The 15,684-nt window shown below is 46.0% G+C and overlaps 1 protein-coding gene across 1 annotated transcript; it reads right to left on the reverse strand.

Annotated features, from left to right (window-relative positions):
- Window positions 1-984: 984 nt before the first annotated feature.
- On the reverse strand, window positions 985-10,448 carry LOC125130339 (putative methyltransferase-like protein 7A). Its single transcript, XM_047785713.1, is given in 3 exon segments — window positions 985-1,205; window positions 9,835-10,240; window positions 10,242-10,448. Coding segments are annotated over 3 exon segments (834 nt in total).
- Between the last annotated feature and the right edge of the window lie 5,236 nt (window positions 10,449-15,684).

Here is a 15,684-nt window from a genome sequence, read left to right on the forward strand (position 1 = left end):
AAACAAACAAAACCAAACAAAAAAAAGAGAGAGCCTTTTAGAAGGCAAAAGACTTTATCTTGATTCATCAGCATCTATTTGAGCACATGTGTGTTTTTATTCAAGGAACGCATAAGGACTACCTGCTGTTTACTAAGATCGATGGTGGGAGTGGAAGATAAGAAAGATATTTTTATTGTGCAACTAGGTCAGAAAACCAACATCAAAGCATCTCAATTAATTCAAATTAATGACTAAGCTGATTGCTTTAGAGGCTGTGAGGGAGATGCCCTCCCTGAAAGCCTGAGGGGTGATGTGGGGGCAAATGCCAGAACAATGGGTTGGTTTAGTCAGTTCAGGAAAAATGTGATGCGGGGTAGATGGGATTCCCAGTTGATAGGTGTGACAGTTATTGTGTCCCAGCTCCAATGTGAGGGGTGAGACTTGGTTTTGCCAGTTGGGGCTGCTAGGATCTGCCAGTAGGGGGCGCCAGAAGGTGACTGCACGGTATTTGCTTTCTGCGGGTTTCCTGTCCCGGCGCAGGGCCCCAGCCTTGCGCCTTCACCCTGGCAGCAGCAGTGCCTTCCCATAGCAGCAGCTGAATCCAGTTGGCAGTTTTCCCAGACCTTGAAGAATCAATCAGCTTCACTGTGCCTCCCCCTGGAGGTACCAGGGCCAGGCAAGCCGTGCCTCCTCCCCGGGGTTCAGCGTCTCAGGGGCCACTCCTGTGAAGTCCTGAGTTTTAATACTTCTAACCTCACCCCTTTGTTCCCTGAGCCCTAGATCTAGCATTCACTTTGGTCAGTGCCAGTTCTGTGCCATGTCTTAGGGCTCTCTTTCAGTCACCCAGTGAATAACCCTCTATCCGGTTAACAATTCTTTGCATTGAATTCCTTCTGTTCCTGTTCCTGTGACTATTTTTAACCTATTGGCACCTGACTGAGAAAGGGCAGGTCCTGAATCCCTGGGGTGCAAAGGCCCTGACAGTGCCCACATGCTTTCTTTTTAGTTCTGTGTACTCAGAGGTATGAGGAGGAGATAGCTCCCTGGCCAGTGGGCGCGCGGGAGCTGTAATGTTGGCTGAGAGAAAGCAGCTCCTTCCAGAACATTCTGGCTTTGTTGACAGGTTTCAAATAAGAAGGGTCTGGCTGGGCTGAGGAACTGCTGACTGGAGAAATTCCAGCAAGAGCATTCAGCTGCTATGTGTTCCACGAAGATAAGGGCATCTCCTGGAGATGGGAATCTGTTTTAAATTGTCTGTCTTCGGGAGTTCCCATCGTGGCTCAGTGGTTAACGAATCCGACTAGGAACCATGAGCTTGCGGATTCGATATCTGGCCTTGCTCAGTGGGTTAAGGATCCAGCTGTGGTGTGGGTCAAAGACATGGCTCGGATCCCGTGTTGCTGCGGCTCTGACCTAGGCTGGTGGCTACAGCTCCGATTAGATCCCTAGCCTGGCAACCTCTACATGCTGTGGGAATGGCTCAAGAAAAGGCAAAAAGACAAAAAAAAAAATTACATAAATAGTCTGTCTTCATAAGTTCATAAATGCATTATTAGGCCACAGAACAACTTTCATTTCAACTCTATTCCCCCAAGATTTGTTAGTCCCTAATGAGGGTCAGATGCTGAGCCAGACAGTGGGGAAATGGAGAGTCACCAGTCCTTACCCCAGAAGGTCCCCCTGTCTACTTGGGGGAGTCACCCGTGTAAAGAAATAAATATGGAAGCTTGAACACACGTATTTACCTCTGCTTCCCTCCCAAATCCACTAAAACTGCAGTGAGGTTTGTTTGGATACAAATACCAGTTGGTTGTTTGGAAAATGAGAATTCATTTCCACACGATTGCCATGTTAGGGAACAATCTGAGCCTGATGTGACCGTCACATTTGCTCAGGCACAGTTTGGGGTGTGAGGAATCCGGGTGACTGCAGATAACTGAAGCAGGTAGAAATACACACAGCGCACCTGACTCCGACATCTACCAGCTGCGTCCGTTCACGACCCACCCCCATCCACATTAGGTGCGGCAACTTTCTATCAGATTTCAGGTGACCCTCCTCCTAATAACATAACATAACATAAAACATAAAACATAACATAACATAACATAACATAACATATCATAACATATAACATAACGTGCAAGAACTTCACAACGCACAAGCTGTAGCCCTTTTGGGTGCCCAGGTCCGCAAGCAAACATCGTCTTTTTCCAGGTAAAATGCTTTCTGTATTGTCGTTCTTATGCATTTCTTTCTTTCTTTTTTGCCTTTTAAAATATGTTGCCTTTTATTAAAATTTCGCAGCTGTAAAAATAGCACATGTACATGAGTTAAAATACACAAAGGAAATTAATGTAGAGAGTTAAAAAAATGCAACGACTCTAAGAGAAGAAGCAAAAATCCCATTCTGTGCTTCAAAATAAAAGGGCGTTTTGCTTTTTTTTTTTTTTAAATTACTTGTTGGTTTTTTTTCTCAGTGACTTTTATTACATTTATAGTTGCGCAGCGATCATCACAACCCAATTTTATAGCATTTCCATCCCAAAGCCCCCCACCCATCACCCCACCCCCTATCCTATGCATTTCTTAACCACTTAATATGTGTAAAACTGTGTTACTGTTTTGATTGGGCTTCTATTTTTTTTTTAATGGGTCACTGATGACACTTTTGAATATTTTGTCCCTAACCTCCCTTTCCCTTCCATAAGCTCCGTGGTTTTGTTGCATGACTTTGCATAGTATGTGATTAAAATTTTTTTTTTAAATTGAGGTATAGTTGATGTACACACTGTATCGTGATTTTTTTTTTTTTTAGGAATGCATATATTATGTTATAGCAAAACTGATTGTCTACAAGGCAAAGAAAACAGCAAGGGAGAGGATTGCAGCACATTTCCGGAAGCTAGAAAGTAAAACAAGTTGTAACTAATAGTGAAAAATAACAGAAAAATCTATATTGATCTCTGCCCCCAACCTCCCATTTAGGCACACAGAGCTCCTCAAACCCCTGTCATTCCCTAACTGATAAGAACCTGATGAGCATCTTTTGTCCTAATTTTTGATCTTTGACCCGGTCCCTGACCCAGGGCTCCTAAAATGCTTGTAAATTCCTGAATGGTAAGAGCATTTTGTTCTTTGTGGGGTGGGCTCCAGGACGGTAAGCCATGATTAGAAGCTTGAAATTTTCAGCCCCACCCCCCCATCTTCCAGAGAGGGGAGAGAGTCTGGAAATGGGGTTAATCATTGACCATGCCTGCAAACTATTGCCTTTGGAATGGATAAGCAATGGGATTCTGCTGTATAGCACTGGGAACTAGGTCTGGTCACTTGTGATGGAGCATGATAATGTAAGAAAAAAGAATATATACATGTACGTGTGATTGGGTGACCTTGCTGTGCAGTAGAAAATTGACAGAACACTGTAAATCAGCTATAATGGAGAAAATAAAAATCTCTATAAAAAATTGATCTTGCCTATGTGAGGAAGTCTCTATAAAATCCCAAGAGAAGGGGCGTTGGGGAGCTTCCAAATTGCTAAACACATCCATGGATGGGGCTGGTGGCGTGATGCAACTCAACTCCACAGAGATAGGAACTCCTAGTCTTGGGACCCTCTCACAGCTTGCCCCATATATTTCTTCATCTGGCTGTCCCTCTGTATCCTTTATCATATCCTTAAATTAGAACTGTTTAACATGAATAATGTTTCCCCAAGTTCTGTGAGTCACTCTAGCAAATTAATGGAACCTGAAGAGGGGGTTGTGGGAACATCTGATTGAGAGCCAATCAGAAGCACACCTGACAAGCTGCACTTGTGATTGGTGACTGAAGGGTGGGGACAATCTTGTGAGACTGAGCCCTTCACCTGTGAGATCTGACCCCATTTCTGTCCCCATCTCCGACATCTAGATAAGTGTCGGAATTGAGTTAAATTGTAAGACACCTGGATGGCATTGCACCACACACACATTTGGCGTGACCAGAAGTGTCACAAGCGAAGTGTAACGAGTAATGGAGACACAGAGGAGGAGAACTGTAGGTTTTTTAATTCACTATTTAGACCCAAGAAAGTTGAACCTGAAGCAAGCTGGGAGAAAGAAGGGAGCATCACAGAGCTTCAGAAATCTGCCTGGCTTCTCGTTGAGTCGATGGGCGAATAATGACTCATACATCATACGTGTTGAGTGTCACACCGTGAGGTTAAGCAAAGACAGACTGGGGAGTTGTCAGCCGAAAAATTCCCAGAGCTCCCCCAAGTTGCAAATCAGAGAGAAGAGTCCATAATCAACACTTGGGGCACTTGGGAGAGACCCCAGAAGGGCTTTAGTGGAAAGCCCAAGCTTGTCCAGAGTAAAGACTACTCTAAATTCACCCTAACAGAGCTTAATGTTGGGGGACTTGTGCTACCAAATTCCAAGACTTAATATAAAGCTACAGTAATTAAGACAGTGGGATATTGACAAAAGGATGGACACATAGACCAACAGAATCTAAAAATAGACCCACACAGGAGTTCCTGTCGTGGCGCAGTGGTTAACGTATCCGACTAGGAACCATGAGGTTGCAGGTTCGATCCCTACCCTTGCTCAGTGGGTTAACGATCCAGCGTTGCCATGAGCTGTGGTATAGGTTGCAGACGTGGCTCGGATCCCGCGTTGCTGTGGCTCTGGCGTAGGCCGGTGGCTACAGCTCCGATTCAACCCCTAGCCTGGGAATCTCCATATGCCGCGGGAGCGGCCCAAGAAATGGCAAAAAGACAAAAAAAAAAAATAGACCCACGCATATATGGTCAGTTGATATTTGACAAAGGCAAAAAGGCAATTCCGTGGAGAAAGAATAGTCTTTTCAACAAATGGTCCTTGAAGAACTGGATATCTATTTAAAAAAAAAAAAAAATCCCTGGCCCAGGAACTCCATACTCTGTAGGGTAGCCAAAAAACAGAACAAAGCAAAACAACACAACTTTGGAGTTCCCGATGTGGTTCAGTGGGTTAAGGATCTGGTGTTGCTGTAGTTGTGACATAGGTTGCAGCTCCAGCTCGGATTCAGTCCCTGGCACAGGAACTTCCATATGCCCCAGAGGAAGCCGGAAAACAAACAAACAAACAAAACCACCCCCCCCAAAAAAAAAAGAAAGAAAAAAGAAAAGAAAAAAGAAAAAAATGTAAAAACAAAGAAAAAGGAGAACTCAATGATACATACAAGAATTAACTGTAAGTGGATCATAGAGATTGACATAAAAGCTGAAACTATATAACTTCTGGAAGAAAACATAAGCTTTGGGGTAGAGAGCGCGTTCTTTGCTAAGACACAAAAAGCATGAAGCATAAAAGAAAAAAAATGATAAATTGGACTTTATCAAAACAAACCCTTTTTCTTCCTTCCTTCCTTCCTTCCTTTTTTGCCACACTTGCAGCATATGGAAGTTCCTAGGCCAGGGATCAAACCTGCATGGCAGGAGTTTCTGCTGTGGCTCAGTGGTTAAAGAACCTGACTAGTATCCATGAGGATTTGGGTTTGATCCCTGGCCTTGCTCAGCGGGTTAAGGATCTGGTGTTGCCGTGAGCTGTGGTGTAGATCACAAACTCCGGTCTCGAGTTGCTGTGGCTGTGGTGTAGTCAGGCAGCTGCAGCTCCGATCCAATCCCTAGCCTGGGAACCTCCACGTACTGCATATGTGGCCCTCAAAAGGGGGCCACAAAACCTGTACCACAGCAGTGACCCGAGCCATAGCAGGGACGATGCCAATCCACAACCTTTTGCTTTTCAAAAGACACCATTAAGAAAATGAAAGGTTGATGGAGTTCCCATTGTGGCTCAGTGGAAATGAATCTGACTAGCGTCCATGAGGACACAGGTTCAATCCCAGGCCTTGCTCAGTGGGTTGAGGATCCAGAATTTCCATGAGTTGTGGTGTAGGTCACAGATGTGGCTCAGATCTGGCATTGCTGTGGCTGTGCCATAGGCTGACAGCTACAGCTCCGATTGGACCCCCTAGCCTGAAACCTCCATATGCCGCGGGCTCTAAAATAAAAAAGACAAAAAAAAAGACAAAAAAAGAAAATGAGCAGTTGAGACAACCTGATAGTAAATATTCATAATTAATACATTTGACAATGGACTTGAATGCAGAATATAGAAAGAACACTTACAATGCAGTAGGAAGACAAATAACTCAATTTAAAAATGGATAAAATATTTGCTCATACACGTCACAGAATAAGATGCACGAATGGCCAACATGCACATGAAAAGATGCTTAATGTTATTGCTATTAGAGAAATCAAATTAAAACCACCATGAGATCCACCAAACCCTCATTAGAATTACTGATAATATCAAGTATTAGTGACTATGTGGGGCAACTAGAATGTTCATTTGTTGCTGGTAAAAAAGTAAAATTGCATAACCACTCTGGAAAACCACATTGCCATTTCTAAAGTTAAACATAGATTTACTTATGACCCAGTAATTCCACATCTAGGTATTTATTTACCCAAGAGAAATGAAACGAAATGTCCATAAAAATGCATGTACAAGGGCGTTCATATCAGGTATTCAAAATAACCCCAAACTGGGAACAAACTCAAACGTCTATAAAAGTTATAGACTGTGTGATATCCGTACGATGGAATGCCACTCAGAAACAAAAAGAAATAAAAACTTATCCATGCAATGGCATGGATGAGTTTCAAAAAATTTACGTTAAATTTTTATGTTAAATTTATGTTAAATGCCAAAGAAACGAGGCACTAAAGAATACTTACTATATACTTCTATTATGTGAAATTCTAGAAGAGACACATCTATTTATAGCGACAGAGATGAGTGTCGGCTTGGGGTCTAGAGTTGTGGATTGATTATAAAGAGACACAAGGGAACCCTTTAGGGGTAATAGGTATGTCTATATCTTTATTTTATAATATGTCTATATTTTTCTTTACCCTTTAGAGGTAATAGGTATGTCTAAATCTTCATACATGACCGTGTGAATGTGTACATACATCAAAACAGATCCAGCTGTAGCCTTAAAATGGATGCATTTTATTGTATGCAAATTGTGCTTCAATAAAGTTGATTTTAAAAAAACCTGGAAGATAGGCTGAAGTTTATTTAATAAGCCATTGGACCTTGGAATCCCCTCCCCCACTCAGAATAGGGAGACACTATTCCCCCTGCACCTTGGCGGAGGACTTCTGGCTTATTCTCTGGAGATGGTGGAACAGAGGGTCTTTATAACGAGGCATAGTAGGACATAGACGCCTTAGTGAAAGTGTGGGGAATGAGAGAAAGTTTACGACAAAATGCTGAGATCACCAGCCCTCTCTCTTCTCTCAACTGATTTCCAGAATGCTAGAAGTCAGGCTTAGAGATGCGGCCAGGGGATTTGAAAGATTTTTCTGGCCAGTGCATAGGAAAGACCCAAACACTGACACTGGGATCTCTCCACGTGTACAGCTGAGCTGGCTCACTCTAGAGAAGCCTGGCGTGAACATGTTTCATCCATGCTCATGGCACTCTTAGGGCTGCCCCTGGAAATGTGAATAATCAGCCATAGACTGACTGTCATCTGTCATTTGAGAAGAACCTCCTCCAACACAAACACTGATGCTCAGACAAGAAACTGGAAAAAAAAAAAAAACCTGGAGGAAGCAGAGACTAAGTAGGGAGATGAAAATATTAAAAGAAAAAGCTCTCCCTTTTATTAATATTTTCCAAGAGAAAGAGATAATATTTCATCCTTGAAACAAGAACAGGATGCAATAGAAAAGGCATAGTCAGAAAAAAATCAGCCCTTGAAATCAGCCCATAGCAGAAATGAAAACTTTAGAAATCATTTTGAAGAGAACATAAAGAATATGAAGAAAGCCTTGGAAGTAGAGAGAGAGGATAAAGATGTGGGGAATCGGAGATCAAAGATAAGACAATTAGCAGACAAGTTCAAGAGGTCCAGCGATTAAATAAGAAGCCCAGAAAGTGAGAAAGAGAAATATGAGGAAAAAAAATAAAAGAAATAATCCTAGAAAAATGTCCCTTACTGAAGGACATGAGTTTGCAGATCAAAACGGACCACGAAAACTCTGACAGATGTCATCAAGCCGTTTTACTGGGGAAGAGAGGATTCTACACACTGATAGAGAGGAGAAAAAAGTTTCACATAAAGAATCTAGAATCAGGATTTCCCGATGTGGCTCAGCAGGTTAAGCATCCAAACTTGTCTCTGTGAAGATGCTGGTTTGATCCCTGGGCTTTGCTCAGTGGATTTCAGATCCTGCATTGTAGGGGAGATGTGGCTTGAATCTGGTGTTGCCATGGCTGTAGTACAGGTCTCAGCTGTAGCTCTGATTTGACCTTTAGCCTGGGAAATTGCATGCTGCAGGTGTGGCCTTAAAAAGAAAGAAAGAAAAAAAAAACCAAACAGAATCTAGAAGCAGAATGACTTCAAACTTGTTAGCAGGAATATTAACAACTAGAAGACAATGAAAACCTTCCAACTGAAAACTGGAGTTCCCACTGTGGCTCAGTGGTAATGAACCTGACTAGTATCCATGAGGATGTGGGTTTGATCCCTGGCCTCACTCGGTGGGTTAAGGATCTAGTGTTGCTGTGGTTGTGGCTTAGGCTGGCAGCTACAGCTCTGATTCAACCCCTAGCCCGGGAAGTTCCATATGCCACAGGTGCAGCCCTAAAAAGAGAAAAAAAAGAAAAAAAAAAAGAACCAGAGGTATATCTATTAACACAGTGACCTCTGGGGACAGGTGGGGGAGTGGCATTTAGGGAAGTAAAGGGAGAACTTTCTTTTTCCCTTCTTAGTTCTTCTTTAAGTTTTGAATTATTTTATTTTATTTTATTTTATTTTATTTTATTTATTTATTTATTGTCTTTTCTTGAGCCGCTCCCGTGGCATATGGAAGTTCCCAAGCTAGGGGTCTAATCGGAGCTGTGGTCACCGGCCTACGCCAGAGCCACAGCAACGCAAGATCCGAGCCATGTCTGCGATCCGCACCACAGCTCACGGCAACGCTGGATCCTTAACCCACTGAGCAAGGCCAGGGACGGGACCCGCAACCTCATGGTTCCTGGTTGGATTCGTTAACCACTGCGCCACGACAGGAATGCCCTTGAATTCTTTTAAACAAGTAGGACACATTGATTAATTGCCTTTAAAATCAAAGACAGGGCAGTAAGAAACTCTGAAAAGTAAACAGCGGTCAAAGATGCATGGTGATACCATCTGCAAAGTCTTTGGAGAAATTGTTCTGCCCTGACTCTCCCTTTCTTTCCCAGCATATTTGTTCATTTTCTACAAATGACTGATGACTATTGCTCGAGGAATGGTATGTAGATAACCCCTGAGGACCCAAGATAAAAAATGAAGGACATACGCTATAAATGAAGACGGCTCTCTCTGTGTACTTACACGTTCTCATTTGTTGCGGAAGGCAGCCCCCTAGGGGATTCATTGTCTTCCTCTTTAGAAAATTGGACTCTGTGATGGGACTTGGGTGACCCTGGGTTGGTATCCACTAGAGGTGTGGCTTGGTGAGAAGACCTCTGGTCTAGGCCTTCATAACATAGAAGTTAGGGTGTCCGGATTTTAGTTGCATCTCTTGTCATCTTGTGAGCCACCTGTCTTGGCGGGGCAGGTCATTTTACCCTCTCTGAGACGCATTTCTCACCCCAGAAATATTTCGTTGCTGCACAGAGTCGACATTATCTAAATGTTTGTTGAATCAATCAGTGACTAAAGGAAGCAGTGAAGTGACTTGCCCAAGGCCGGTGGGAGCCCTGCTTGAAGCCTATGGGTGTCTACGCAGCCTTAGCGCATCTCCCCTCTCACGCCCCACACTCACTGGTCTCAGCACTCTGCACACTTCCTGGAGGACCCGATCCTGATTCTTCACGGAGCACAGGACCAGGGTGCAAACCACCACATCCACGGAGCCGTCCGCCACCTGGTGCATGTCCTCCCCGGTCGACACCACGAAGCGCTCAAACTGCAGGTGTCGGTTCTCGGCAATGCTCTTGATCAAGAACCTCTCAAAGTTGGGGTTGGGATCAATACAGGCCACCCGGCATCCGGGGGGGTAGAACTTGAAGTTGGTCCCAGTGCCGCAGCCCAGCTCCAGCAGGGAAAGCTTCCCAGAGGGGCCCGCGAACTCCCGCAGGTTGCTGAAGAGCTCCCGCTTCTTGCTCACTATCTGTTCATTGTATATCACACGGAACCTTGCCAAGAAGTAGGGGAGCCATTTTTTGGCATATCCAGTTCCACATGCCCAGAAAGTCCAGCTGGTACTTGGGAAATGCCAGGATGCAGATGAAAGGGAAGAGAAGGTGGGTGAAGACTGCCAGGGCAGCGTGCAGGAAAGAGAGGGAAGAACCAGGGCATGGGGGCTGGGAGCTGGGCCCGGGGTGGTGGCACCACCACAGGTAATGGAACACCCCCCAGTAGCACCATGTCATCAACTGATGGACAGATCAAGGGAAGTGGTGTCTCAGGTCCCAGTCTCCTTGGGCTCCTACCAGAAAAGGAGGGTGGGAATCGCCAAGAGCAAATGTTTGATGCCACAATCATTTCAACACCAGCAACAGATCCCATTTATTGTATCTTCAAGTACATTTCCTACGTTATCTTCTTCCATACTTAAAAGAGCTCGTGAGACAGACACTGCTACGTCCCCATTTCACAGAAGAAGAAACTGAGTCTCAGAGAGGGCAGCTGCAAGGTCGTGTAGCTGGGAAGTGGCAGCCTGAGTCAGAGTCCTCACCTTTCACCTGGGGCTGCAAGGTTTCCCCGAGACTGCTGATCTCTTCGAGGGAGAGTCACTGTCACATGGGCTGAGATCAGAGAAAATACATGCATAGGATGACCAGGCAGAGGGTTTGGTCAGAACAGCCCCATAGAATGTTTTGGAAGCCGAAGCAGCCATTCTCTTAAGAATCTGTAGAAACTTCTGTGAACTAGCCTCCTCTGCCCACCTTTGAAGACCTAGCTCTTTGTCCACCCCTTCGCTCATTCCTGCCATAGACAGAAGGGTTTCTCTTCTACACCAGGGCGGGATGCTCCACCCTCATCCCACCTACTCCCTGATTTAGCTTCACCCCCTCTCACATTTAACATCTTTCTTTGTAGCCTTTCTCCTCCTCTGCCTACCTGGCTGCTCAAGTCTCATATTCTACAAAAATCCTTTCCTTTAGTTGGCTTTCCATTCTAGCTAATTTCCCATCTCACTTCCTCTTACGGCTGAACTCCATTCGAAGCTGTGTTTGGCGTCACTCTTTCTGTTTCCTCACCCCATTCAAACCTCAGCCCGCTGATGTTTGGCTTCCACCCCTACAGCTCCAGTGAATGTGCAGGCAGAAAGAAATAGGAAGGCAGTCAGAGAGAGGGGAGGGGGAGGGGAGAAAGAGAGGGTGACAGTGTTGGAAGTGGTGGCCATGAAACGGAATCCAGTAACTGAGGAGATGAGGGAGGCTGGCATCCAGGGTACAGGGGGAGAGTCAATCTGACTTCAGATCCTGGAGGGACAGAGAAAAGATGGGTGGAGAGGTGTACGTTTGGGTAGCGGGGAGAAGGTAAGAGAGTTTTTAATCAGAGAGCGTGGATTTTCTCAGTGACCCATTGTTGAGAGTGAGGTGTAGGGTACAGGGTGGGGAGTAGGAAGAAAATAAAGAAACATTGCAATAGCAACCAGGGGGACCCGGAGAGGGTGTTGAACAAAAGCAGAAAGAAGTGCTTAGCAGAAAAGAAGATGTAGCTGAGCCCGGGGGCTGTGAGTCGGTGGTGAGCCCGGGTCTTGAGGATCTGGTTTTCTTCATGATGCTTTGCAGTTTAGAGCAGAGAAGGTCAGCCTTCAGGCTAAACAGGGCTGGGGATTTATCCAGCTGGAGGAGACTGAAGGGTAGGGGATCAGAGTGGGAGGGGTCCAGGGAGTCCAAGCTGCAAAAGAAAGATTGAACTTGGAGGGGGGGGCAGAAAATGGCCAGCAGCTCCAGCTCCAATTGGACCCCTAGCCTGGGAACTTCCATAAGCCACTGGTGTGGCTCTAAAAAGACAAGAGAAAATTTTTTTAAAAAAGACATTTGGGAGTTCCCTGGTGACTCAGTGGGTTAAGGGTCAGGCATTGTCACTGCTCTGGCAAGGTTTTGATCCCTGAGATTACTGGGATCTTCTGCATACCACATGCAGAGCCAAAAAAAAAAAAAAAAAGGAATATTAAAAACTTCACCTTATGTCCCAATAAACAAAGCGATGAATACACTTTGTTCTTGACCAAATATTTCCACTGCCAGGAACTTATCCTACAGATATTCTCACCAAGAGTGCACACATACATGTGGTCTCTGCTGCCAGGAACCAACACAAGGGTCCATCAGTGGGGGGCTGAGGGTCAGATTGGAGCTGCAGCTGGGGCCTATGCCACAGTGAGAGCAATGCCAGATCCGAAGCCACATCTGCAACAGCTTGCAGCAACATGGGATCCTTAATCCACTGAGCGAGGCCAGGGTCAAATCCACTTCCTCACGGATACTGCATCTATTTCTTGACCCCCTGAGCTACAAGGGAAACTCCTTACCTTTATATATTGATTGCACAAATCTCCATAATTTTTAAAAATCCCAGGATGCTCATGCCAGCGGCTGTATCATGTCTACCCTGTCCCTGTGGGCCCTACGGTCACCTCCTGTCCCCCAGCCGCTCCCTCACACTCACCAAGAACTCTGGCACCTGGTTCCTGGTGCCCCTTTCCACCCTGGCCCCCTCATCTCCAGTCACGTGACCCACTCACCATCTTAATTTAATCATTCTTTAGCTCCTCAGTTCCAGTGACTTTCACATCCATCTCTTTCTCTTGTCTCTGCTCATGGCCCCTCTCTAGACCCTAAACTGCTCCAATGTCTCAAACTCTGATCTCACACCATTCATAAGTCTCTCACTCTCAGCAGATGGGTTCTTTGGCTGTACCAACATCCCCAGGCCTGATTGCAATTGTTCCGTTTTCTGCCCCCCACTTGCTTTTGCAGCTTGGACCCCTCCCACTCTGACCCCTACCCTTCAGTTTCCTCCAGCTGGATAAACTCCGAGTCCTGTTTAGCCTGAAGGCTGACCTTCTCTGCTCTAAACTGCAAAGCATCATGAAGAAAACCAGATCCTCAAGACCCGGGCTCACCATCGACTCACAGCTCCCAGGCTCAGCTACATCCTCTTTTCTGCTAAGCTCTTCGCTCTGCTTTTGTTCAACACCCTCTCCAGGTCCCCCTGGTTGCTATTGTTTATTTTCTTCCTACCTCCCATCCTATACCCTACACCTCACTCTCAACAATGGATCACTGAGAAAATCCACACTCTCTGGTTAAAAACTCTCTTACCTTCTCCCCCCTACCCAAACGTACCTGTGACCTACGCCACAGCTCATAGCAATGCTGGATCCTTAACCCACTGAGGGAGGCCAGGGATTGAACCCTCGTCCTCATGGATACTAGTCGGGTTTGTTACCGCTGAGCCATGATGGGAACTCCCCAAATGTTTTTAATTTTGATAGCTATTGCCAACCTCCCCTCTAAGAGAAAGTGCCAATGGATGACTCCACAAACAAAGGACACAACTTTTGGTCACCCACATACTCCCCAACACTTCTTGAACTATTTAGTCTTTCATAAGCTAACAAAAGCAAATAGCTTTTTATTGCTATTCTTGATGTATTTTTTCAATTTTGGTGAAGTTGAGCATCTTTTTAAAATTTTTTTTTCCATATTGGCTATTTGATCTTGTGTCTTTTCTTTTTTTGTAGTAACCTAGTGGTTCAAATTGCCAAAGTTGAAATCCTGGCTTTTCTACACACTAGCCATGTGACCATGAGCCATTTACTTAAATTCATTGTGCCTCAGTTTCCTCTCTTAAAATGGGATAATAACCTATGCTAAGCGAAATGCTTGGAGCAGGGCCAGTTGCATGTAAAGTAAGTGCTCTGTTGGGAGTTCCCATTGTGGCGCAGGGGAAATGAGGCTGGCTAGGATCCATGAAGATGTGGGTTCGATTCCTGGCCTCGCTCAGTGGGTTGAGGATCTGGTATTGCTCTGAGCTGTGATGTAGGTCACAGACGAGGCTGGGATCCCTAGTGGCTGCGCCTGTGGCGTAGGCAGTCCGCTGTAGCTCCAATTCAACCCCTAGCCTGGGAACCTCCATATGCGGCAGGTGCGGCCCTAAAAAGACAAAAAAAAAAAGCAAGTGCTCTATAAACACTGGCTGATATTTATCGGTGTCTATTGCCCACTTTTCTTCGGGCTTATCTTTTTCTTATGGATTTGTCTCTCTTGGAAAGTAGCCTGTTGGCTGGCATATACATTGCTTCCTTGTGTTTCATCATTTGACTTTGTTTATAAAGTATTACATTCCATGCGGAAATGTGAAATGGCTTTTGTTATGATTGCAATCTTTGGAATTCCAAGATAATGAAAACAAATTATGCCTTAAACATTTTTTTGTCTTTAGGAATTTGAGGAGGTGTTTTTAGGGCATGGACAATAAATAATGGATCTGCAAGTGCTGCCAGAGCTGGAAAGACGGTCTCTCCCAGCTCTCAGGAGGGAACCACCTGCGAGGGCTGCAGGACCATGACGTCTGAGCAGGATGAGTGAAACCAAGCGGGGCTGAGGACCTGGGGCTGTTTGTTTGTTCATAGCTCTGGGTCCAGAGGTGTAGGGGAGGCCAGGAGGGTAGTGGGAGGATAGGTGAGAGTGCATGGCACGTAGGGGTGTGTGTGTGTGTGTGTGTGAGAGAGAGAGAGAGAGAGATTGAGAGAGAAAACACGCAGAGATGGGAGTAAGCGTCTAAAGTGGGAAAGGACAACTAGGAAAGGTTTGGAGAATTAATTCATCTCAAGAGTCTGCCCTGAATCTTCGAAGGGGTTCTCTGTGAGGCCAGCCGAAGCACGGGCCTGTGGGAGACTGAGCGTAGGTGACCCACTGAACGGGGCACTCTAGGGGGGCAGGACTTTGATGGTCCTCAGCCTCTCGGTGTAAACAGCCCCTTGTAAGTCCTCCAGGGGATGTTTGTGCGGGCGGCCTGGCACCCCACGGGCTCACGGTGCTGGCCTGGGCCTGGAGCAACAGGAGGAGCCTGGGCAGGGCTGGAGCTGCCCGGAAGGCTTGGTGGGGGGATGGAGAGGTGAGGGGCGGATCCCGGGCAGCTCTGGAATGGGGAAATGTGGCCGGAGGTGAGGCCGTGTCCTGGGCCTGAAAAGCCTGCAGAACTTTTCTTCTTGGCAGTGTCTTCCCAGCTCCCTCTCTCCAGGAACCTGGGGATCTCACCTTTGGTGGAGAAACTGTGGCCCAAGGAGGGGCAATGACTTGCTCAGGGTCACCAGCATTGCCCGGCTGAAGGTTTCCCAGGCCAGGCTCTAAGGGGGCAGTGTGGGGGGTGGGGGGGCAGTGAGAAGAATTCCTGGCATGGGCAGGGCATAGCCTCCTGGGCAGGCTCAAGTTGTGGGGGCGGGGGGGGGTGCAGGTGGAGGTGCAAAGAGGGACCAGCTGTGGAACTTGGGTGGGTTTAGGGGGCAGAGGGCTAGGAGGCTGGGGGTGGGAGGTAGTAGGAAAAAGATTCGAGTGTGAGTGCTGAGGGGTAAGGACTTTGGAGTGTGTGTGTGTGTGTGTGTGTGTGAATGTGTGTGTGTGTGTTTGTGAATGTGTATGTGTGCAT

This window comes from Phacochoerus africanus, chromosome 7 (genome assembly GCF_016906955.1).
Source record: "Phacochoerus africanus isolate WHEZ1 chromosome 7, ROS_Pafr_v1, whole genome shotgun sequence".
Classification (NCBI taxonomy): domain Eukaryota; kingdom Metazoa; phylum Chordata; class Mammalia; order Artiodactyla; family Suidae; genus Phacochoerus; species Phacochoerus africanus.